The sequence below is a fragment of the Carcharhinus amblyrhynchos genome, chromosome 12, assembly GCF_965287045.1.
Source record: "Carcharhinus amblyrhynchos chromosome 12, sCarAmb.v2.hapA, whole genome shotgun sequence".
Taxonomy (NCBI): domain Eukaryota; kingdom Metazoa; phylum Chordata; class Chondrichthyes; order Carcharhiniformes; family Carcharhinidae; genus Carcharhinus; species Carcharhinus amblyrhynchos.
This window is the reverse complement of record NC_137335.1, coordinates 71,507,154-71,530,590: the sequence shown is the minus strand read 5'-3', so window position 1 is coordinate 71,530,590 and position 23,437 is coordinate 71,507,154. Positions and strand designations below refer to the sequence as shown.

General features: G+C 40.6%; 1 protein-coding gene across 2 annotated transcripts in view; it reads right to left on the bottom strand.

The window, feature by feature from the left end:
* Positions 1–23,437, bottom strand: part of heatr1 (HEAT repeat containing 1) — an 81,408-nt gene that overhangs the window by 21,886 nt on the left and 36,085 nt on the right. For both annotated transcript variants that reach the window (XM_080200679.1, XM_080200678.1), the window contains exons 22-32: positions 22,071–22,238; positions 19,232–19,465; positions 16,949–17,080; positions 12,656–12,762; positions 11,641–11,793; positions 9,724–9,842; positions 7,804–7,925; positions 7,440–7,568; positions 5,502–5,732; positions 3,552–3,681; positions 1,849–2,021 (exon numbers count right to left, since the gene is read on the bottom strand). In XM_080200679.1, coding sequence (XP_080056805.1) covers positions 1,849–2,021; positions 3,552–3,681; positions 5,502–5,732; positions 7,440–7,568; positions 7,804–7,925; positions 9,724–9,842; positions 11,641–11,793; positions 12,656–12,762; positions 16,949–17,080; positions 19,232–19,465; positions 22,071–22,238 — 1,698 coding nt within the window. The remainder of the gene's footprint in view (positions 1–1,848; positions 2,022–3,551; positions 3,682–5,501; positions 5,733–7,439; positions 7,569–7,803; positions 7,926–9,723; positions 9,843–11,640; positions 11,794–12,655; positions 12,763–16,948; positions 17,081–19,231; positions 19,466–22,070; positions 22,239–23,437) is intronic.

The following is a 23,437-nucleotide window of genomic DNA, read 5'->3' as shown; positions in this document are numbered from 1 at the left end:
TCTCCCTGGAAAGATGAAGGCTGAGGGGCGATCCTGACAGAAATGTATAAAATTATGAGGAGTATAGATAGGGTGAACAGTTGGAAGCTTTTTCCCAGGTAGAAATGACATTTACAAGGGGGCGCAAGTTCAAGGTAAGGGGGGAAAAGGTTCAGTGGAGATGTGTGGGGATGGTGGGGCCCTGGAATGCGCTGCCAAGTGAGATGGTTGAGACAGACACGTTAGCGACATTTAAGACTTATCTGGATAAACATACGAACAGACGGGGAATACAGGGATACAAGTGGTTGGTCTAGATAGGACAGTGTGATCGGCGCAGGCTTGGAGGACTGAAGGGCCTGTTCCTGTGCTGTGCTTTTCTTTGTTACATGTCAATGGCCATACATTAGAATGCTGATTTGGTTCAAATCAATGTGCACTTTTAAAAAAATCAGACTCTTCCATCCAGCGTTATCCCCTCACGAATTAATATGCTTGTTTAAAATTGTTCTTATTTTCAAATTACTCGCCATAAACCCCAATGCAGTTATCTGGAGTCTCATGAGTGACATTTTTAAAATTTTCAACTATCACAAACTTGAAGTAATTTTAGCTTTCATTCTGTAGAAATAAAACTTGTTGCTAACTAGGCGCTTGAGACTCCCAAATAAATTGCTCATTAGAGGAACTGGCTTGAAAACATACTCCAGAAAGCAATAAAATCAAAGCATTATTTTGCTGTTTTCAAGTAAAATAAACAATAAACTGAAAAATCACAATAGAACCGTAACTGGGTCAGATACTGTGAAGCTGTACGGAGGAATAAATAATTGACATTACATAAGGTAGCACAGTGGTTAGCACTGCTACCTCATAGCTCCAGGGACCTGGGTTCAATTCCCGGCTTGGGTCACTATCTGTGAGTAGTTTGTTCTCCCCATGTCTGTGTGGGTTTTCTCCGATTTCCTCCTACATTCTGAAAGACGTGCTGGTTAGGTGCATAGATTCGAACAGGCGCCGGACTGTGGCAACTAGGGGAATTTCACAGTAACTTCATTGCAGTGTTAATGTAAGTCTTGTGACTAATAAATAAACTTTACTTCAAAAAAAATACGTAGGATATAGGACAAAAAAGCAGAACGTTCAGCTTACCCGTTCCATGCTAACATTTATGCTCTACTTGAGCCTCCTCCCATTTTTCCTCATCTAAGTCTATCACTGTAACCCTCTATTCCCATCTCACATACCATGCTTGTCTAGCTTTCCCTTAAATGCATCTATATAATTTACTTCAACCAATCCTCATTCTCACCTTTTGGTTAAAAAAAGTTTATTCTGAATTTTCCACTGGATTTCTTAATGACTATCTTATATGGGTAGCCTTTAGCTCTGCTCTTCCTCAAGTGGAAACTTTGGTTTTGTGTCCCCTCTTATCAAAAACTTTCACCATTTTAAATATTTTCATTAGGTCACCCTTTGCCTTTTTTTTCCAATGGAAAAGACACCCAACTTGTCAAAACTTTAACATGTATATCTACAAATTTCTGGTATCATCCTCATAAATCTTCTCCAGCAGTTTGATCTTTTTTATAATTGAGAACCTTTTGGGCAGTGGAGTGTAGCAAGATATAATGAAAAGTTCTCTACTAACAGGCCTTGGCCTGGACCTGTCGTTAGGCTATTTCCTGGAATCTATGGAATTAAGTGGATCTGCACAATAAAGTGGATTAATTCTGCTCATTCCACTGAAGCCTCACATTGATTTACAACTTAGAGGACAGGAAGTTCAATATTAAGCACCAAAATACTCACGGTGTACAAATGATTCTTTACAGCTAATTACTTATATTAGAAGCAAAACAAAATTACCTTTCCAACGAAGCTGTTAGAGGTGAGAATTTGAGCCATAAATGAGACAGAAAGAAATTTGAAATGCCGCAGCTGTTTAGCTGTATGAGTGTCTACACTGAACAGTGGTTCCTCTTCACCTGGGTTCCTTGCGTTGCTTCTGGCTGTCCTACTTTGCCCCTGTCCATCGCCCTCTATCAAATAAAACAGGTTCAAGAAATCAGTTTGCAAAAACATTAGCTCCAAAAAGAATTCTGTACATGTTAAGGAATTTTAATGAGGTCTAGGTGTTAGGGCAATTTAGCAACAAAATAATGATCAATTATGTCAACAAGCAACAGGAAAGAACAGCTGCACCAATGTTTGGCAGACTGAAGTTTCTGGGAGCTTCTCAAAACACGCCTGAATGGGGAAAAAGTAGAAAATGTAAATATTGATAACCAAAGTAATCATGAAAGGAACAAAAAAACACATTTGGGTAATAAAACTTACTGCATCAGTGACCTCCACTTTGGATGGAGAATGGTGTGTGGAGGCGATGCAGTTTAAAAATACACAAACAGAAAAGAGCTGAATGAACTTTACCCTCCATAAACTGAACTCCATTGGATTCTTGATCAGTAAAGCAACCCGACATATCAATGACAATACTCATTGGAATTCAGAAGAACGAGGGGAGATCTTATCGAAGCATATAAGATAATGAAGGGAATAGGTAAGATAGAAGCAGGGAAATTGTTTCCGCTGGCAGGTGAAACTAGAACTAGGGGCATGGGTCTCAAAATAAGGGGAAGCAGATTTAGGACTGAGTTGAGGAGGCACTTCTTCACCCAAAGGTTGTGGATTTGTGGAATTCCCCTGCCCAGTGAAGCAGTTGAGGTTACCTTGTTGAATGTTTTTAAGGCAAGGACAGATAAATTTTTGAACAGTAAAGGAATTAAGGATTATGGTGAGCAGGCAGTAAGTGGAGCTAAGTCCATGAAAAGATCAGCCATTTTATTGAATGGTGGAGCAGGCTCGAGGAGCCAGATGGCCTACTCCAGCTCCTATGTTCACACTTAAAACAGACTGGACTGAACTTCTGCTGTTTTTCTGCATGACTGACATGACATTAAAGGAAGAGCCATGGAAGTGGTGGGAAAATGGTACAAAAATACTCTTATCCCATGACTTCCATAGTACTTCTGAGGTTACACTGGGTAGAGAAAGAACATTCATGGACATTCATCCCTCCCAGATTCTTAGGTATCGGGTAAACTTGTTATACTCATAAAACAATGCAAAACGAGTCCTCTAGATGGAATGTTTTCATTCTCGTTTTATTTTGAGATCTGCAGAATTTTCAAGATGCAATGCTTAAAAAAGACAAAATCAACCTCATGATGATCAAAGTGACCAAGCTCCACAAATAATACAGGAATGGCTTAAAAGTTTGTGCAGTCGGTACAGGCAAGAAGCTAAACAATCAGGCTTCACAGCAATTTACCAGTTTGAAAATAAAAACAAGGGCTAATTTATAAAGGGCTTTTATAATGAACAGTGCCGGAGTGACTGAATAACGTTTTTTGGTGACCAATCAAGCCTAATAGAACTTCAGCTACTTGAATGTCCTGTCCTGGGACACACCTTTTCCGTGTTGAAATCACACAATCTTCATATAAACAGACTGAATTAGGCGTTGCTGAAATTAGATGAAATGCTTAGCATTAGTCAGCAGCACTTACTTTCTTCCTTATCTTCTGGGAGCTTGGCTAAGTAACGCAAAATGTTGACAAAGGTCTGGAGCTGCTCCTGAGCACTGAATTCACAGCAAACAGCAATCCAGAACTCAGTGTCTCTTTCCAAAACAGCCTCCTGTTACATAAGGAAAAAACAAGAGCGCTTTGTTGGAGAAGGAAATAAAATCCAATTTGTAAATTACTATTTTAAACAACAGAAATTCAGTTAGGCAAACTGTCAAGGGGTGGGCAGTAGGAGAAAGAGAGGTGAATGACTCCTCTTGCTTGCACTTGGAGCAAGCAAAGTCTTTACCTTAAACAAGACTTAATTTTCATGCATCATTCTCTCTGACATTATAACTGCTAAAATCCGTTTGGATACAGCTCGACTGCCACTACCACTTCATCCTTGTGTCAAGTTGTAGCTGTTTCTCGGTTTTGTAAGCATGAAGTAAACAAATATTTCCTTGTGACTAAATTCTGAAATGAAATGCTAAACAGTGCACCACTCCTTGGAGAGGGCCTCCAAATTAGGGACTTAGAAAGGAAAGTTTGAATCACCAGACTATGAAAAGTTTAAGCTCCATATTCAATTTAGCTTGATCACGAGTTGAACATTGCAAATTTCCAGTTGGCAGATGCAACTGAGTGCAGAACAGAATCATGATGTAATAATATGAATCATAGTAGGCAACCCTTTGAACTTCTCAAAGAATCAATAAAATAATAGAATCTTAGAATCCCTACTATGTGGGAGGAGGCCATTCGATCCATCGAGTCTGTACCAACTCTCCGAAAGATATCTTACTCTGACCTATCACTGTAACCCTGCACATTTACCATGTGTAACCCATTAACGTACACATCCTTGAACACTAAGGGGCAATTTATCATGACCAATCCATTTAACCTGCACACTTTTAGACTGTGGGAAGAAACTGGAGCACCTGGAGGAAATCCACAAAGACACAGGGAGAATATGCAAACTCCACAGAGACAGTCACCCAAGACCAGAATCGAACCTGGGTCCTGGTGCTGTGACGCAGTAGTGCTAACCACTGTGGCACCCATGTCATCAAAATTCACCACCTGATAAATATTTCCTTAACTGAAAGAGAAAATTAACTACCAGTAAAACTTTACTGTCTTATGCATTCTCTCTCTCCCCACCCGTGCCCCCCCGCCCCCCCAAATTTATTCTCTACTCATATTCAAGTATTTTCATTTCACATCTCCATGGATTTCACACAGTTCCCAGCATAGAACTGTTAGGCAGCCTTTATGATGCTATCTGCCATCAGCTACAAAGTGGTGCATAAAAATAGCTAAGATTAACCTACCGCTACTAAGTGACTTTTCCACCAAGTATTCAATTTTAATTAAAGAAAAAAACTGAAGCAATAATTAAGTTTGAAATAATCAGTCAATAATGTTAAATGTAATCTCTGTAATACTTCAACAGTTCAGTAAGAGGTAAGAGAATCATTTCAACACACAAGGATGTAAAAATACAATTGGCCTAAAAACCTATGTATTTTGTCTCAATCATAAGTAATCTTTTCTCACCCAATCATTCTTGTTTTAGAACCACTGAATAAGCTATTTGTTCCTTGGTACTCAAACGATTGTAGGGGTCAATGGTTTGAGAGGGCAAGGTTTGAAGGAGATGTACGAGACAGGTTTTTTTACAGAGGGTGATGGGTGCCTGGAACTCGCTGCCGGGGGATGTAGTGGAAGTGAATACAATAGTGATTTTTAAGGGGTGTGTTGACAAATACATGAATAGCATGGGAGTGGAGGGATATGGTTTCTGGAAGGGTAGGGGATTTTAGTTGAGTTGGGCAGCATGGTCGGTGTATGCTTGGAGGGCCGAAGGGCCTGTCCTGAGCTGTAATTTTCTTGCTCTTTGATTCCTGCATTTAGTTGTCCATTTAAAATACACAAGTTAGTTGTTACCTTTTCACCATTGGTTGCCGTAGAAGTGGTCTTGGTCACGTGCTGCTCAAAAAGCAGCAACAAAAGGGTCCAAAGGAAGCGCTCTGCATTGACTGTGTTAATGAGCTGTGCAAGAATGGGTACTCGCCTGTGCTCAGGCACATGCGGCATGGCATCCACAAACACGTGGATAATTTTTGTGACAACGTTTTCCACATTCTGTTTGGTTTCTGCAGAACCTTCATCGTCAGCCTGCAAAAGACCAATACAGATAAGAGACAAAGGTGGACAAAACAAAAAAAATCACAAAAAGAACAACCATATTTACAAGCAGTGCAGCGAATAGTGCTTCCTTCATTTGCAACCTTGTCTTTTATTTTTAAGTAGTACCTTCCCGCCCATTCTCCCGTGGATCCAATCCTTGTTAAGTAAAATCTTGCATAAAAGTTTAACATCCTTCTCTGCAAATTACAGCAAAGTGGGAGTTTTATGCTGTAAAATTTATTTAAAATGATCTACCTTGAGCTGTAAAGATAGCTTTTGTAAGACATAAAATACTTTCAAGGAGCTTCTTCCATCCTCTCCCAGCTTGGAATAGCTACTGAACAAGGTGGCCCCTGGCCTGCAAATTTCAGAAATAAACTAAAAAAAATCTATGCAACAATAGAAGCAAATACAACAAAATGCATATTACTCCAAAATTATTTTCTAACTCCTACTACTCAACAAAAACAAATCATGCCAATGTAACACAAGTGTGCAAGCGCAACAGTTTACAAAATGCTACATTGCCATCAGAGGCCACTATATGCTGGAAAGTAGTTAGAATGCACCTCTGGAGGCTTTGAACAAGTATCTGCATAGAAAGAGAGCTCTGGCAACCACATGATGAGTTTATGCACAGCACTGGTTGATAGAAAGCTTATTATTTAAATTTCTTCCCTGAGGACAGTGACTTCCTTCTGGAAAAACAGCCCCACAGGTCTTGATAACCTTCTGGCTCTTCTATATTAGCATGACTTATGCAAAGTCTATAAGAGGAACAGGGAGGACACCCTGTCCTCACGCAGTTATCTCGTGCACATATTTCCGTTGCGTATTGCAATCAAGGCAAATTCTTCTCTTCCTTAATCTTAGGATGTGGTGGTGCATTATAATAGCCTACTGATGCTATGGGGGACTAGAAATTGGACTACAACAATACTCTTTGAACTCGATGCACACTGATTTGCCATAATACGTTTGACAACTGGTTTCCTCTGAACAGAACGTTTTTGTTTATCTGTCGTTCTTATTATTTTTATTACACCTCAATACAAATTTTCACAACTATGCAGATGGTACCCAGTGACAACTGCCAGAAACTGCAAGGTTGGAGACATTCAGCATAGTTTTGACAATTTAAATCCAAACAGCATTTATTAAAGGGGAGAATTCTACTGGAAACATGAAACTCAAAAGCTAACAGTCAAACTAACTAGAGAGGAGATGAGAATTCTTTTACATTAAACTTGGCCGGCACTGCCTTACAGGATGGTGGAAGAAGATTCAATATTAACTTCAAAAGGCAACTGAATATATGGTCAAAAGGGGAAAATGCACAGGACTGAGATTATTAACCTCTAATGTCCACAACCATCTTCCTTTGTGCTAGCTATGACTCCAACTAAATCAAATTAAATCTTCATTATAAAATTCTTCATTGCTCCTCTGATCATGACATAGCAATTTGTAAACGGTTGCACTTGCACACTTGGGTTACATTGGCCTGATTCTTGTTTGGGAGAAAATAATTTTGGAGTAATATGCATTGTGTTGTCTTTGCTGATTATACTTGGAGCTGATCAACAACATCACTTACCAATAACATCTTGCTCAAGTGAGCTTAGACAGTGAACATTAACTTCACTACAGTGGCAATGTCTACTAAAGAAGACAAAAGAATCCACCATGACCTACCCGAATAAGTGCTGGGATTACAGTCTGCACTGTCTTGTTTATCACCTGGAAACTATAGCTGTCGTCAAGTCGCATCACATTGGCACCCATGAAGGTAAAAATGGACATGATATTATGAAGAACCTTGTCCTACAAAATAAATACAAACAAAAGTAAATCAAAATCCATAATATGGTTAATACCCTAGTAATTATAGAGATCTCTGCACTAAGAAAGTACACATCCTATAATCTTCCTCTAGCGTTTGTAACATAAGGACCTCGATCTTACGAAATCCGAGTCACCACAAGCTCCACTGCAGATCTGACTGCAGGCACAATAATTATTAAAATACCCTCCCCAGCGGGGAACTGGTTGCACTTACAGGGAACATTCCAGCAGCAGCACCCAAGAGCAGTAATGCATGATGATGCGTCTGAGGCATATCAGAACTTCGGACACACTGAACAATGAGCTCCACGTTAAACTTCTCTTCATCAAGGATATCTGTAAAATCAAAGTTTAAAATGAAGCCACCCACTCAGCATTTTGTACAAGGCCCGACTGTCAAATTATCAGCAGCATCTCACATTTACCAATGATCAGAAATACCAGAGTGGAAGCAAACCCTTAGCGTCCAAAGACTATTTGAACAGAAAGGATATCACAAGCAGTCTTCTGATATGCACCAATGCAGTGCAGCTGGTTAGTGATCAGGAGTCTGGCTTAATGCCATTCCTCTCTAGCCCATGGGTACTGCAAATTGCAGCAACAACCTGGAGACACCACTGCCTCCCCTGCCCCAGTGGGATCTCTGCGAGATCATTTCAGGTTTCACAAACGGAAGAGAAATTGTTCTACGCATCCCAGACTGGCCCCAATTTCTTGGATGATTAGCTCTCCCATTCCTGTGATTTGTTCCCTTTCATCATATAACATCAAGAAAACAGTGGTTATGGGACAGGGCGTCACATCTTGCCCTTGATCATACTGAATAACACCCCACTGGAAGAGGTTAGCTAATACCTTGGGGACAATCTCTCCTACTCAAAACTTGATACACATATAACCTACCACCTCATCCTGACTCTCAAAATGTGCATGGATAACATCAAGCTGATTTGTAGGACCAAGATGCTGGTTTGTGAGGCCTGTATTCTCATACTTTGTGGTGAGATGACCTGTGTGCTGCCATGTGTCACTATGACAATCAGCAGTTTGGTAACAGGCACCAACACTGAGAGTAACAATTCACAAGGTCAGGCAGCTGCTTCGCATATGACTCAAGGTAGGACCTGTGCCTCATGGATTGGTTTCCTCAGCTGTCAGCAAAAGTGCACCATGTAAAGCTCCCCGCCTATCTCAATAGATCTGATTGGTTCTATGCCCACCATCTTACCTAGATGGAAGGATGCTAATGACAATATCCTTGTGTGAAAAATGCACAAGTTGCACCTCCTCAATCCTCTTTAAAAATTTATTCCTAATCTTTAGACAACACCAGTTCGCACCGCTTGCTGCGCTCCGCAGGATAGGTTCATGATGTTTAGTGCCCACATAAAATATTCAGAGCCACACTCCAATTTTGCTGAACTATTCTCACAGAAGCAGATAAGGAGGGTCTCTTCAGAGCTGAACTCATTCCAAAGTGACACACCTGGCAACGGGAGACTGGAATACAGTCAATCTTTTGCAGCAGGCCAGGTAAATGATACCCGAACAAGCCAGATCCATAATACTCTAGTGTGCTATTGAAGATTTACCAACCCGATTGAGCTGACCTGGTTCTAGGTGCTGTGAGTCTCTCAAGGACTCCAGATAACCTTGAAACACAGTAACCCAACATGTTGGGTGGTCCTAGCTGGAAAAAGAACAGGAAGCGTCCTGCACTGATAAGTCATGCTGTTTAAGCTCCAGCAACACCATACAGCATTTGTGCATCCAATTATCTGGGTCTCTCCGGCACTGAAAGTGAATGCACTTCAGATCGCAGTCAAGCAGAAAGTACACTCATGCAGATTCTTCAACAGTTTAGTTTGAAGACTAATGGTGATAGGTTTCCATCTGACCAAATGCAATCAGCAACCAGTACTTGCTTTTATTCAGTTTTTTAAAATTCCCCATATACTCTGCGCCCATCTATCCATTACACTTTAAATTTGTAGGTAAAAGAAAGTAAGACAGCTTTATAATTGCAAATTATTTTAAGTCTAAATTGCATTTACTTAAAACCCAGGACTGATTTAAACTGCAATGAATACCAGAACAAAAATACAGAGCAGAGAAACTGTTTCATCCTTCACACCTTTGCTGACACTTGTTCCATCCGGTGATAGTTTTTGACAGAGGTTCAGTAAACAGTTGAGGATCAGCTGCTTTGTGTACTCCAGGCTGCCCTCTTCAGATGATGATGGATCTAGGCACCTGCGTAATGACAATGATGAATTGTTATTTCCCCTGAAGAAGTCTCTTAATTGCAACCATAAAAAAAGCTACTGACATTCCACTTACATGCAACAATGAATAAAAACATAGAATACATTACCAAACCAATCTAAAAGCCCGGGAATCTCATGTGAAATTAAATTTGACTTGTGCAGTCGCTGTAAATGTCTAATAAAAGCAAAATATTGACAAAGCGCGAGATCTAAAATTGAAGCAGAAAATATAGAGAGTGCTGATCAGTCAGACACTATTTGTGAACAGAGAAACATAATTGGGTTTTGATGAAAAGTCATTAAACGATACATGGATGGCACGGTGGCACAGTGGTTAGCACTGCTGCCTCACAGCACAAGGGATCGGGTTCAATTCCAGCCTTGGATGACCGCCTGTGTGGAGTTTGTACGTTCTCCATGTCTGCATGGGTTTCTTCCGGGTGCTCGCGTTTCCTCCCACAATCTAAAGATATGCAGGTTAGGTGATTGGTTGTGCTAAATTGTCTCTTAGTGTCTCAAGATGTGGGATTAGTGGGGTAAATACATGGGGTTACAGGGATACAGCCTGGGCAAGATACACTTTTGAAGAGTTGGTGCAGACTCCATGGACCAAATGGTTTCCCTTTGCACTGTTGGGATTCTATGATTAACATCTGTTCCTTCTCTATAGATGCTACCTGAACTGAAGAATATTTGTGGCATTTTCTCTTTTTATCCCCTTAAATTAAATCCATGGGTATGACTAGTCAATCTTTTGAAAGTTGAGCCCATATGCAGTGGTTGTTAAGAATGGACAACATACAAATTAAAATATTAAACCACTGCGGCACCAATTTCTGACCTTTGGGGGGCAGTGTGAAGCTAGACTTTGCCATTTATTTTCTGCTCGGTGGAACACCAAGTAGCTGTAATCAGGAATGACAGAATCTCGCCCACACAGGCATTAAAGGAATTTAAATAAAAGCAGGCCAGAGAAAGGAAAGCAGACAGAAGATCACAAGAATTGAAACCAGGCTTAGAACATTAAAATCTCAAATCCTGCACAGGAGAGAAAACATTTGGCAGCACTGTTTCTAATCCATCTGCTGGCATTGGGCTGGTAGCCAGCTTCTGAATCACTCCTTTCGCCAATTAAAGCGAGTCATGTAGGGACAGAAAAGGAGAAGGAGTCTCATCCTCTTGTCTCATCGTATACCTCGTTGAATTCCATAATCGCCAGGAAACCACTACTCTGTTGCAAGTACATAATTAATTTTATTTCTCCCCTTCACAATTTTTGTATACTCTTATGAAAAATCTGAGGAAGCGTGTTTCAAGCTTTTCCTTTCAAAACTGCCCACCTACCATTTCCAGAAGAACACAAAAACAAGTATAGATGAGAGAAGTTATTCAATCATCTGGCCAATCCATGCTTTTGAAAAAGTCTATTTCCTCAGAAATCTCATTATTCCAGAGATACCGCCTCTACTGCCACAACCAAAAGACCCAAGATTTTAACTTGCCTTTTACTAACTTGTGTCTATTCCCTTTTTTTAAACCATTGTGCAAAATCCAAAACAGCACTCTGCAATTAGCTTATTTAGCAATGAACTGCTTGCACGCAGTCACTAGGTACAATCTGGTGCAGGAAGCATGGCAAATTCCCTCCCCAGGTCTGTCCAGGGGAACCAAAATACCTCAACTGATAGCAGAGCTAAAGGTGGCTATCTGGGCACTAGGGGATCCTGTGGATATTTTCCAGTTCCATTAACAAGGCTAATCATTGATACGCTCAGTCCTAGTACCTGGACAGAAGGCTGAAGAAGGTAGGAACCAGAAAGTGGGGATTTCTGAGTTTCTTCTTATGCTGCAATAATTCCATGATGAGCGTAACTCTCTGCCAGTTAATACTGCTGGTTAAAGAATCAGGTTCTGTATTTTGTAAATCTTGCATTTTCCTTAAAAGAAACAGATATAATGTCAAACAACGACAATCATACTTAAAGAGTAACTCTGAAAAAACACTTTTATAAACCAAACATACGAAAGTCAAATCTGACAAACCCCATTAAAGCAATGTTGTTTATATCACTAATTTAAGCATGAAAGGTCACTTCACTATGTTAACAATTAGGTTCTTATTTAGCAGACAGACCATGCAAAGTAATTTGGGAGGTTAGTTCAATGATCATTGTGGTTGAATTTGTACTTTTCAAACAAAAGGTTTCAGATCATCATAAAACGGGGTAACTCCTGCAGAAATATTTAATACCATCTTGATGGTAAAGGGCTGTATTACACGGAGGGAATGCATAGCATGGGTCTTCTCTGGAGTTTACAGGAATGTGAAGCGGTTCCCTGGCAGCGGCGGTGGTAGGCTCAGGATTTAGCCATTTAAGGTTGAAATAGGGAGAAATTCTTCACTCAAGAGGGTTGTGAATCTTTGCAGTTATCTACCCTAAAGAGTTGAATCGTTAAGAATATTCAAGGCTGAGACTGATAGGTTCTTAGGCCTTCAGGGAACCAAGGGACATAGTGGAATGGGATGAGAAAATAAGGTTGAGGTATAACTTGAGCCATGATCTTATTGAATGGTACAGTAGGTTCACAAGTCCATAAGGCCTCTTTCTACTCCTATTTCTTGCATTGTGCTCTTAACTGTCATGAAGAATTGGAGTAGAAATAAAAATACAACAATTTCATTTAAACAATGACACAAGCACTATGGTCCCCCAAAGAATAATTTCAATGGCGTAGATAATGGACAATGCTGACAGTTAAGTGATGTCAACAAACTCCCTGGGTCTGGAAACAACATACCTCTGTTGCTGCATTTTCTGCCGCCTGGTCTGCTGAATGGTTGCGCGGCTTTGAGATTTTTCCAAAGGTCCTAGTTCCTGGGCAACTTGCTCAGCATCAACCACAATCTGGACCAGACAAATAAATAAATATTACAGATCCCTGAAGGATACATTTAACCAGAGCAAGTGTGTTTATTTTTAAATTTACAATTTAAAAGGTGCCAAAACTCATTAGGGTGATCCATGATATGATGACTACTAAGAATCAAAATCTAGATCACCACAGATCAAAGCACTTTACCCTGTACAAAAAATATGGCCTTTGACCAGCCAACTGTACCCAAACCCTGCAAACATTAAACCAAAGGCTCAATCTTTCCTCCAAGGTGATCATAATAAATCCCATGATACTGATCAAAGGACATTTTTCCCACTGTCCTGACCAACAACTATACCTCAATAAACATCTGTAAACCAATTTGTTTTGTCATCACTTGATTCTGTGTGCAAACTGACACACTTCCAAAGCACTTAATTGGATGTGAAGTGCACCTGAACAAAGGGATGTCTTGTAAGTGGGAGGCTTTCAAAAGTGTGTTAACCAGGATTCAGGGCAAGCACGTTCCTCAGAGTGAAGGGCAAGGCTGCTAGAAGTAGGGAACCTTGGATGACTTGGGATATTGAGGCCCTGGTCAAGAAGAAGAAGAAAGAGGCACATGACATACGTAGGCAGCTGGGATCAAGTGGATCCCTTGAAGGATATAGAGCGTGTAGGAGTAGAGTTTAGAAATGAAGAGGCTAAAAACGGGACAGGAGACTGTTTTGGCAGATAGGGCAAGAGAATCCAAAGAGTTTCTACAAATACATAAAGGCCAAAAAAGTAACTCAGGAGAGAGTAGGACCTCTTAAGGATCAAGAAGGTCATCTAGGTGTGGATCCACAAGAGATGGGTGAGATCCTAAATGAACATTTCTCATCAGTACTCACGGCTGAGAAAAGCGCAGATATTAGGAAACTTGGGAAAATAAAGTGATGTCTTGAGGAGTGAAGATATAACAGAGGTGGTGGTGCTGGAAGTCTTAAAGCGCGTCAAGGTAGATAAATCCCCAGGACCTGATGAAGTGTACCCCAGGATACTGTGGGAGGCTAGGGAGGAAATTGTGGTCCCCAATCAGAGATATATGAATCATCGATAACCACGGGTGAGGTGCCCGAAGATTGGAGGGTGGCAAATGTTGTGCCTTTGTTTAGGAAGGGCTGGAGGGAAAAGCCTGGGAACTACAGACCAGCGAGTCTCACATCTGTAGTGGGTAAGTTGTTAGAAGGTATTTTGAGAGACAGGCATCTACAGGCATTTAGAAATGCAAGGACTGATTAGGGATAGATCGCATGGCTTTGTGAGTGGAAAATCATGTCTCACAAATTTGATTGAGCTTTTTGAAGGAGTAACCAAGAAGGTAGATGAGGGCAGTGCAGTTGATGTTGTCTACACAGATTTTAGCAAGGCCTCTGATTGTATAACAACACGGTAGGTTGTTATATAACATTAAATCTCATGGGATCCAGGGTGAGGTAGCCAAATGGATACAAAATTGGCTTGATGACAGAAGCCAAGGGGGTTGTAAAGGGTTGTTTTACGTTAATGATTTGGATGAGAATTTAATAGGTATGGTTAGTAAGTTCGCAGATGAGACCAAGATTGGTGGCATAACGGACAGTGAAGGAAGTTATCCAGGATTGCAACGGGATTTTGATCAATTGAGCCCGTGGGCTGATGAGTGGCACACAGAGTTTAATTTAGATAAATGTGAGGTGATGCATTTTATTTAATGAATAAGTCCTGCCCTGATTTGATTGATGGGTGGGTTTTGGGGAGAATGATAGAACAAAAAGATCTTGGTACAGGTTCATAACTCCTTGAAAGTGGAGTCACAGGTGTTTCATTTCATTGGTCAGAATACTGAATACAGGAGTTGGGACATCGTGTTGAAGTTGTAGAAGACATTAGTAAGACCATGCTTGGGATATTGTGTACAGTTCTGGTCACCCTGTTATATAAAGGATATCATTAAACTAGAAAGAGTGCAGAAGAGATTTACTAGGATGCTACCGGGACATGATGGCTTGAGTTATAAGGAGAAGCTGGATAAATTGGGACATTTTTCCTCTGAGTGTAGGAGGCTGATCCATAAAATAATGAGGGGCATAGATCAGCTAGATAGTCAATATCTTTTCCCAAAGATAGGGGAGGCTAAAACTAGAGGGCATAGATTTGTGAGAGGGCAGATACAAAAGGGTCCAGAGTGGCCATTTTTCCACACAGAGGGTGGTGAGTGTCTGGAACAAGCTGCCAGAAGTAGTAGTAGAGGCGGGTACAATTTTATCTTTTAAAAAGCATTTAGACAGTTACATGGCTAAGCTGGGTATAGAGGATATGGGCCAAATGCAGGCAATCAGGACTAGCTTAGGGGTTTAAAAAAAAGGGGTGGCCTGGACAAGTTGAGCCAAGGAGCCTTTTTCCATGCTGCAAACCTCTGCATATACAAATCCAAATCCTTCCTAAACAGTAGTTCAGTTAAGAACTTCTATTTGTAGTGTGGGAGAATTGATTGAGTGTTAAACTATTATTAGTTGTGTCAAGAATCCAAGCCAGCAGCAGAGTGACCAAGTAGAAAAAACATCAGCAGTCAGCTGATGGCACTTGTATGCTGATGGAATTGCACACATGGTTAAACAAGAGGAAGCTTTACAAACATGCCACTACTGCTGAGAAAATTAAGTATGCATTTTTCCACCTGCAATGCCCAATGAAGATCAAAATTAGAAGTTTGGATAAAATAGCATTTCCATCCCATACAAAAAGATCACTGCCGTCATTTGGCTAATATAAAAACAGATACATTGGGCACTGCTACAAACCGATAACATCATGCAATGGTTTGTTGCACACTGTATTTTGGAGGTGGTCATTAGACCAGAAGATGAAGCAAGAACAAGTCAAACAATTAAAATCTTTTCATTATTTGATGGTTACAGAGTAACTACTACAGGAAAATCTCAATAGTCTATTTATTAGTGCCACAAGTAGGCTAACATTAACGCTGCAACAAAGTTACAGTGAAAATCCCCTAGTTGCCACATTCCGATGCCTGTTCAGGTACACTGAGGGAGAATTTAGCACGGCCAGCGCAGCTAACCAGCACATCTTTTGGGCTGTGGAAAGAAACCGGAGCACCTGGAGGAAACACATGCAGACACGGGGAAAATGTGCAAACTCTGCAGAGTCACCCAAATCAGGAACCGAACCCAGGTTCCTCATGCTGTGAGATAGCAGTGCTAACCACTGTGCCACCACACTGCCCTGTAACCTGTATGTCTATTCTTAATTACTGAAACAAAATAGCAGTGGGAGTTCAGGTGTCCAGTAAATGTTTTTAAACAGCATCCTCATCAGAGGGTTAACGGGGAGCTTAACCAGCCTGCATACGAAAATAAAAATGACATAGCAATTTGAACAGGAGCTGTCTTTACCATCCCATTTATTTCTGTGGTCGAACAGGCTCATTGTTTCTTTGGCAGAGATTTCACACCCACGCAGAATTTATATTACTGTGCCATCACAGCAGAAACAGCACAGAAATTCTCCCTTAACCTAAAAGATAAAATACCCTATCTGCATTGATCCAAGGGTCAAGAAATAGGATTTCACAGCTTTGAGCACAGGGGCAAGGTTTCATTCTAACTACATCTTCAGAATATGAGATTCGACAAAGCTTGGACTGTCAACTTGAGTCCATACCCTCTGATTATATAAGCACACTTTTTAAAAGAAAATTAAGCTTTGTACTCTAATCATCGGTGCCACGTGTAATCCTCTGAGGATTTAAGTTGTGGCTTTCAAATCAGAAATACGTTTGATCAATGACCTTTTTTCTCAAAGATATTTTAGTTTCCTCATGGGAAGAGGATCTCGAGCAATATATGAATTACTGGTTTTCTAAAGCAGTAATATTCACGGAATAAAATTATGACAAAAATATACCAGCGTAGGCAGAGGAATAGGTCTAGCATTATTGCGAAATGTCATTTATCAGAAGCTCATCATCAACTGTACAAGATGAAAATGTAAGATTTGCAGTATTATACATGCAGTCCCAGCTACTTATTTGTGTGGCAACATATTGAAATAAGCAACCTTTCACCTTCCCTTCATTCTGTTCCCTATCAAACCTGAAAAAAAATCTAGTCACACAAGCCTTAATTCAAAACCCAAGATAAAAACACCCCATACGTCAAAGCAGCTGTTACTCACTCCCTTGAAAACACTGCGTATCGTCTGAGCACAGACGGGCCTTTTGCATTGCACAAGCAGGTCGAATAGCACTCCTAGCAACCTCTGCTGAATCGTCCTATCGGGCAGCGCTGCAAAGAACCGTTTTGTGATCTAGGGGGAAAAAAAAGCAAGGGGGAAAGTTACTTCAAACAAAGTACATATTTCAGGAGCAGGCCATTCAGTCCTTCGAGCCCATTCTGCAATTCAATAAGATTATGGCTGATCTTCATCAACACCATTTCCCTTGATGTTTTTAAGACATGGAATTCTATCCATCTCAGTCTTAAACATATTCAACTGAGCTGTCATAGCCCTTGGGAGCAGAGAATTCCAAAGATTCACAGCGCTCTGCGTGAAGAGATTCCTCCTTATGTTACGTCCTAAATTGCTTGCCCTTTATTTTGAGACTGTGTCCCCTGGTCCCAGAGCCTCCAGCCAAGGGAAACATCATTCTTGCATCTCAGCCTGTTGATCCCTATAAGAATTTTGTATGTTTGAATGAGATCCCAGAGAGTAAAGGCTCAGTCTATTTAATGTTTCCTATTAGACAATCCCTCTATCCCAGGAATTAACTTAATGAATCTTTGTTACAGTCCCTCTATGGCAAGTATATCTTTCCTTTGATACGATGATCAAAAATGCACACTAAACTACTGGTGCAGTTTCATCAATTGTAGAAAGACATTTCCACCCCTATAATCAAATGTTATTGCAAAAAAAGACCAACATACCATTTGCCTCAATTGCTTGCTGTGCCTATATGTTAGTTGTCAATGACTCATAAACATGTACTGTCAAGTCCCTTTGAAGTTCAACTCTTCCCAGCCTCTCACCATTTTGGAAATACTATATTTCTATCTTTCCTCCAAAAATAGATAACCCCACACTTCTCTACATTGTGTTCCATTTGCCAAATGTGTGCCCACTCACTTAGCCTTTCCAAATCCCCTTGAAGCATCTTTGCAACCTTCTCACAACCCATACTTACACCTAGCTTGTGTTCTCTGCAAACTTGGAAATGTTTTACATTTAATCCCAATGCCCAAATCATTGACATTGATATAGGAAAAACAGTTCACTTGATTGGCATCCCTTCATAAACGTTCACTCTTTCCACCACCAATGCACAGCAGCAACAATGTATACCATCTACAAGATGTATTGCAGGAACTCATTGAGGCTCCATAAGCAGCACCTTCCACACCCATGGCCACTACTATCTAAAAGGAGAACAGCATCAGGTACAAGGGAATAAATACCACCAGCTGGAGGTTCGCCTCCAAGGCACTCACCATCCTGACTTGGAAATAGATTACTGTTCCTCCACTGGGTCAAAATCATGGAACTCTCTCCCTAACAGCACTGTGGATGCACTTACACCTTGGGGACAACAGCAATTCAAGAAGGTAGCTCATCACCATTTTCTGATGGGCAATTCAGGATGGACAATAAATGCTGCCCTCGCCAATGATGCCCCACATTCCCTAAATGAACTTTTTAAAACAGGCTACTGATTACTTAAAAAGTTTATGCCTTATGTTGGTCATATTCACAATTTTAATTTGTATCCACAGTTCTGAAAAATGGTAGTGGCTTGGTTAACTTTAAAGCCACTTGAAGCAGTTGACAGCAAGGTTTATTCTGCAATTATCTGTTGTTTTATTTACATGTTTAAATATGTTTTGACACTTAAACTTTTCAAACCTGCCTCAACGCTGGAAATCTCTTCCAGAATATGCTTTTGTGATATACATTTGACAACATCCCTTATGGAATCACATATACACAATGGCAGCATCACATCTCAGGGAACGTACAATACACACAAGTGCAGTACTGCTCCCCACTGAAAGCATAGTTGTGCACACACACACACAACTTGCAGCATTATTCTCCACTGAATACACAGAAATATAACATACCCTTCACAAAACACTCTTGCACACTCAAAAGCATTGCACTACTCCTAAACAAATGCGGATAGGCATGACAAGCTCTCATTGAATGCATGCACAAGAGTATTACTTCCTCCTCAGTGTGTATACGTGCACATGTACTCCTCACTGAATGTGTATGTAGTTACCTGTTCTTATTCCAAACGTGCATATACATAAATATTAGCAAAATAACAACAAGCCAGGATTAACAGTGAGGAAATTATTGGAAAGTATGATTATTTTCCAGAAAGCACAGCACTTATGGAGATTTCAAATTAGAGGTCTGTATGTTTTCCCTGAACAGTACATCTGTAGCACAAAGTACCTGTTCAAGTGCAGTGATCTGCAGCGCCGGTAGCCCTTTGTACACCACACTGGAATTATTTAAGGCACTGATGAAAAGATTCATACTAAGCGGGTCCTCTGCCAGTAATGCTGCAGAATATTCATTGTACTTTGAGAGGAGCATGTGTAGCATAAGGGCTTCATCTTTGAGGAGCTCATCAGGTTCTTTCTTCAGCAGTCTCTCCATTAGGGGTAACAATCTGGACAGTACAATCTGCAAAGTAAAATATCACATGGCAAAAACGTTACTACTTTTACACAAAGAAATGAGCCCAGTATCCAGTGTTACACAATACTAAATGAAAAGGTGAATTCATGACTCAGAGCAATTTAATAACTATTCCAAAACACATTTAGGCAGATTGGTCCTACTACATCTCGGTTTAGTGGAATGATGCATAATAATCATTTCAACATGCATGCCAATCAAATTGGAGAACCCCAATCGTGGCTACCAAAACACCACTCAATTGGCTTGTCTTTTAATTATATTTTGTCCATCATTCTCCTCCCCATTTATCACTTTGGAGCAAATGATCCCACAATCACTGGACAGTTCCAAAGAATTGTGCAATTCTTCATCTATTAAGGTCATTTAACTGTGAGGGCAGGTTCATACAAATGGTACATTCCAGAGAGGGAAAGATCCACAGGACAGTGATTAGAAAATGTGACTTGCACTAAACTCTGCATTCCCACCTTCTCAAAGCCACCTGTAGCACTGATCATTATCCTAGATCAGACGAAGGTTAACTCAAGACTTTAATAGTTTTTATGGGTTAACATAAGAAATAGGAGCAGGAGTAGGCCATCTAGCCCTTCGAGCCTGCCCCGCCATTCAATAAGATCATGGCTGATCTGTCGTGTCTCAGTTCCACATTCCCACCCTCTCCCCATAACCCTTAATCCCCTTGCCTATCAAAAACCTATCAACCCGCGTCTTAAATACATTTAGCGAGGCAGCCTCCACCACTTCAACGGGCAGAGAATTCCAGAGATTCACCACCATTTGAGTGAAGAAGTTCCTCCTCAACTCTGTTCTAAACCACCCCCCCCTTTATCTTGAGGCTGTGCCCTCTAGTCCTACTGTCCTTTCTGAGCAGGAAGAGCCTCTCCACCTCTATCCTATCCATCCCATTCATCATCTTATATGTCTCAATGAAATCTCCCCTCATTCTTCTAAACTCTAACAAGTACAAGCCTAGTTTATTCAGCCTCTCCTCATAGTTCAACCCCCTCAACTCCGGTATCAGCCCAGTAAACCTCCTCTGCACTCCCTCCAAGGCCAAAATGTCCTTGCGTAAGTGTGGCGACCAAAACTGCACATAGTACTCCAGCTGCGGCCTCACCAGTGCCCTGTATAGTTGCAGCAAGACCTCCCTACTTTTACATTCAATCCCCCTCGCTATGAAGGCCAGCATCCCATTCGCCTTCCTGACCACCTGCTGCACCTTCAGGCTGGGTTTTTGCGACTCGTGCACAAGGACCCCGAGGTCCCTCTGCACCGTTGCATGCTGCAGTTTTTCACCACGTAAGTAAAAGTCCTTCCTACCATTATTCCTACCAAGGTGGACAACTTCACACTTGCCAACATTAAATTCCATTTGCCAGTTCCTGGCCCATTCGCCCAGCCTATCTACATCCTTCTGCAGACTTTCCACACCCTCTGCACAATTTGCCGTTCCACTATTCAAGGCCTCACTATTCAATGCATTCACCCAATGATTTTTGGATGGGAAGGAACTGCATCATTTTATGGCAAAACAATATCAACAATTGTGTACCAAACTCCTAACTAAGACACACTGCTTCTTTAAAAGCAGCGAGTCATAAGACTTTGAAAAAAGGTTGAGTTTGATGCCGATGCCACATAGGTAGCCCATGTCGTGTGCAATCATCCAAAATAAAGTTACAAGGTTTATTCAACAACAACACTTAAAATTAAGTAGGGTCTCCAATGGTGGTTTGAATAAAATCTGGGTTCTGCAACAGACCACTGTGAAGTGCACGAAATCTCAAAAGATTTGTAGGGCTGCAGGTTACAGAGATGGGCACAGGTGAAGCCATGGAAGGATTTACAAGAGGATGAGAATTTTAAAATTGAAGTTCTATGGGACTGGAAACCAATGCAAGTCACTAAGCACAGTGGCGACAAGTGAATTGGACTTGAGGGACTATTCAGTAGAGTACTGAAAGAATTAATCTGGAGATAATAAAGGCCTGGATGAGCATTTCAGCAGACCACAGAGATAGAGACATCCAACGTTATGACAACAGAAGTCTTGATGTGGGAGTGGATATTTGTTTGGCTGCTTATCTGAGTGTCAAATAGGACAACGTGGCTGCAAATAATCTCGTTCTGCCTCAGACAAAGCTGAGAGAGATATTTGGAGCTGGTGCAGGTCAATTGAAATTTGTGGTGGGGACCGGAGACAACGGCTTTGTTCTTTCCCACATTCACTTATCATCCAGTCATATGGACAATGGCCTCAATGACATCACCTTAAATGTTGCAATTAAAAAGTGCCCAAAGTTCAATTAACGTGGTTTAAGTGGACAGTCAACTGAGTGCCAGCTTCAAAGGAGCTCTTCACACTCAATGAGTAAGGTAATTAGCCATTTTAAGATGAATGATTATGAGACAGTTTTATTATACTTTTAAGTTTCTTTCTCATTTATTATTTAATTACACTTCTAGTTCTAATTGTCATCAATCTGCTTGAAATTATAATCTGCCTGGGTAAAACAATGTTCTAAATTGTGCGGATCTCTGTGATTGTCTTATATTGCAACATAGAGTGCTTCAAAAAAAAACTCACCTCTCCATTCACCTCCTCAAATGCTTTCAGCAAGTTATGTGCTATGTATGAAGGTGTCCCGGTATCTGCTATACATTGCAAAAAATTCTCCAGAGCTTCTTTTAGGTTTGCATGCCGTGATTTTCGCTTACTGGGTCTTAAAAGCTCCTCAAATAAGCTACTCAGGGCCTAGACAAATCAAACAATTGAGCAATAAACCATCAGCTCCAATACTGGCTCTTTCAAAAGAGGAAAAGATAAAGCATTTTAAAGAAAGAATACGGTACTCAAGTAAAATTTATATGATGACTTTTAAAGTGGGAAGGAATAATGAGAGATTATCAAAACCTAAAATGTTAACTCTTTCTTTCTTCACAAATGCTGCCAGGCCTGCTGAATATTTCCAGCATCTTCTGTTCTTTTCTACAACAAAATAATCTGGGTGCAGTCACGCAGGAAATTGGAAGGCAGTAAAAAAACATTGGCAAAGCCATGAAAGAACAAACAAAATCCTTGCTTCCTGCCTTAAACCTGAGAAATAAGAGGACGGTTGGGGAATGCGGAAAGGAGTGTGGAGAGAAAAGGAAAAAGACAAAATCACTTTTCCTGAAACCTGGAGCCTGCTGAGGACAATCTGATTAGGAAGACACTTGAATTAACTTTCAACTTCATATTCGAAGATAGCTCATCTACTACAGGTGCACATTTGGATGTCTGGGTACAAGTTACGCTTAATTCTGTAACCATTAAGGGGGTAAAATCATGGAAAGTACACAACAAATTCTAATGTGCACTCCTTGTCACAAACACAAAATCAGAAACTTGGCTCATAGGATGCACAGAAAGATGGACAAATAATGTAGAAAAGACAGACTGAGTTCAGCAACCACGCAGCTGAGTGTGCGAGCTTTAAGAACTCTTAGCTACATCTCATACTGTTGGGTTTAATTTGCGACTAATAAGCACAGTATATGAATGCATAAAGGGTAGGAGGGTGTGACCAGTGGTGTCCATCAGGGATCTCTGTTGCAGCCTCAATTATGCATTGTACACAATATTCCAGATGTGGTCTCACTAATGTCCTGTACAACTTCTGTATTCAATTCCCCTTGCAATAAGCAATAACATTCTATTAGCTTTCTAGTTGCTTGTTGTACCTGCATACTAAACTTTTGAGATTTAAGCAATGGGGCACCTAAATCGCTCTGCAATCCCTCACCATTTAGATAAGACGCTTCTTTTGTATTTTTCCTGCCAAAATGGATAATTTCATATTTTCTCTCAGAATGCTGCATTTGCCAGATTTTTTGCTCACTCACTTAACCTACCCATGTCCCTTTGTAGCCTCCTTAATTCCTCTTCACATTTACCTATCTTTGTATCATCAA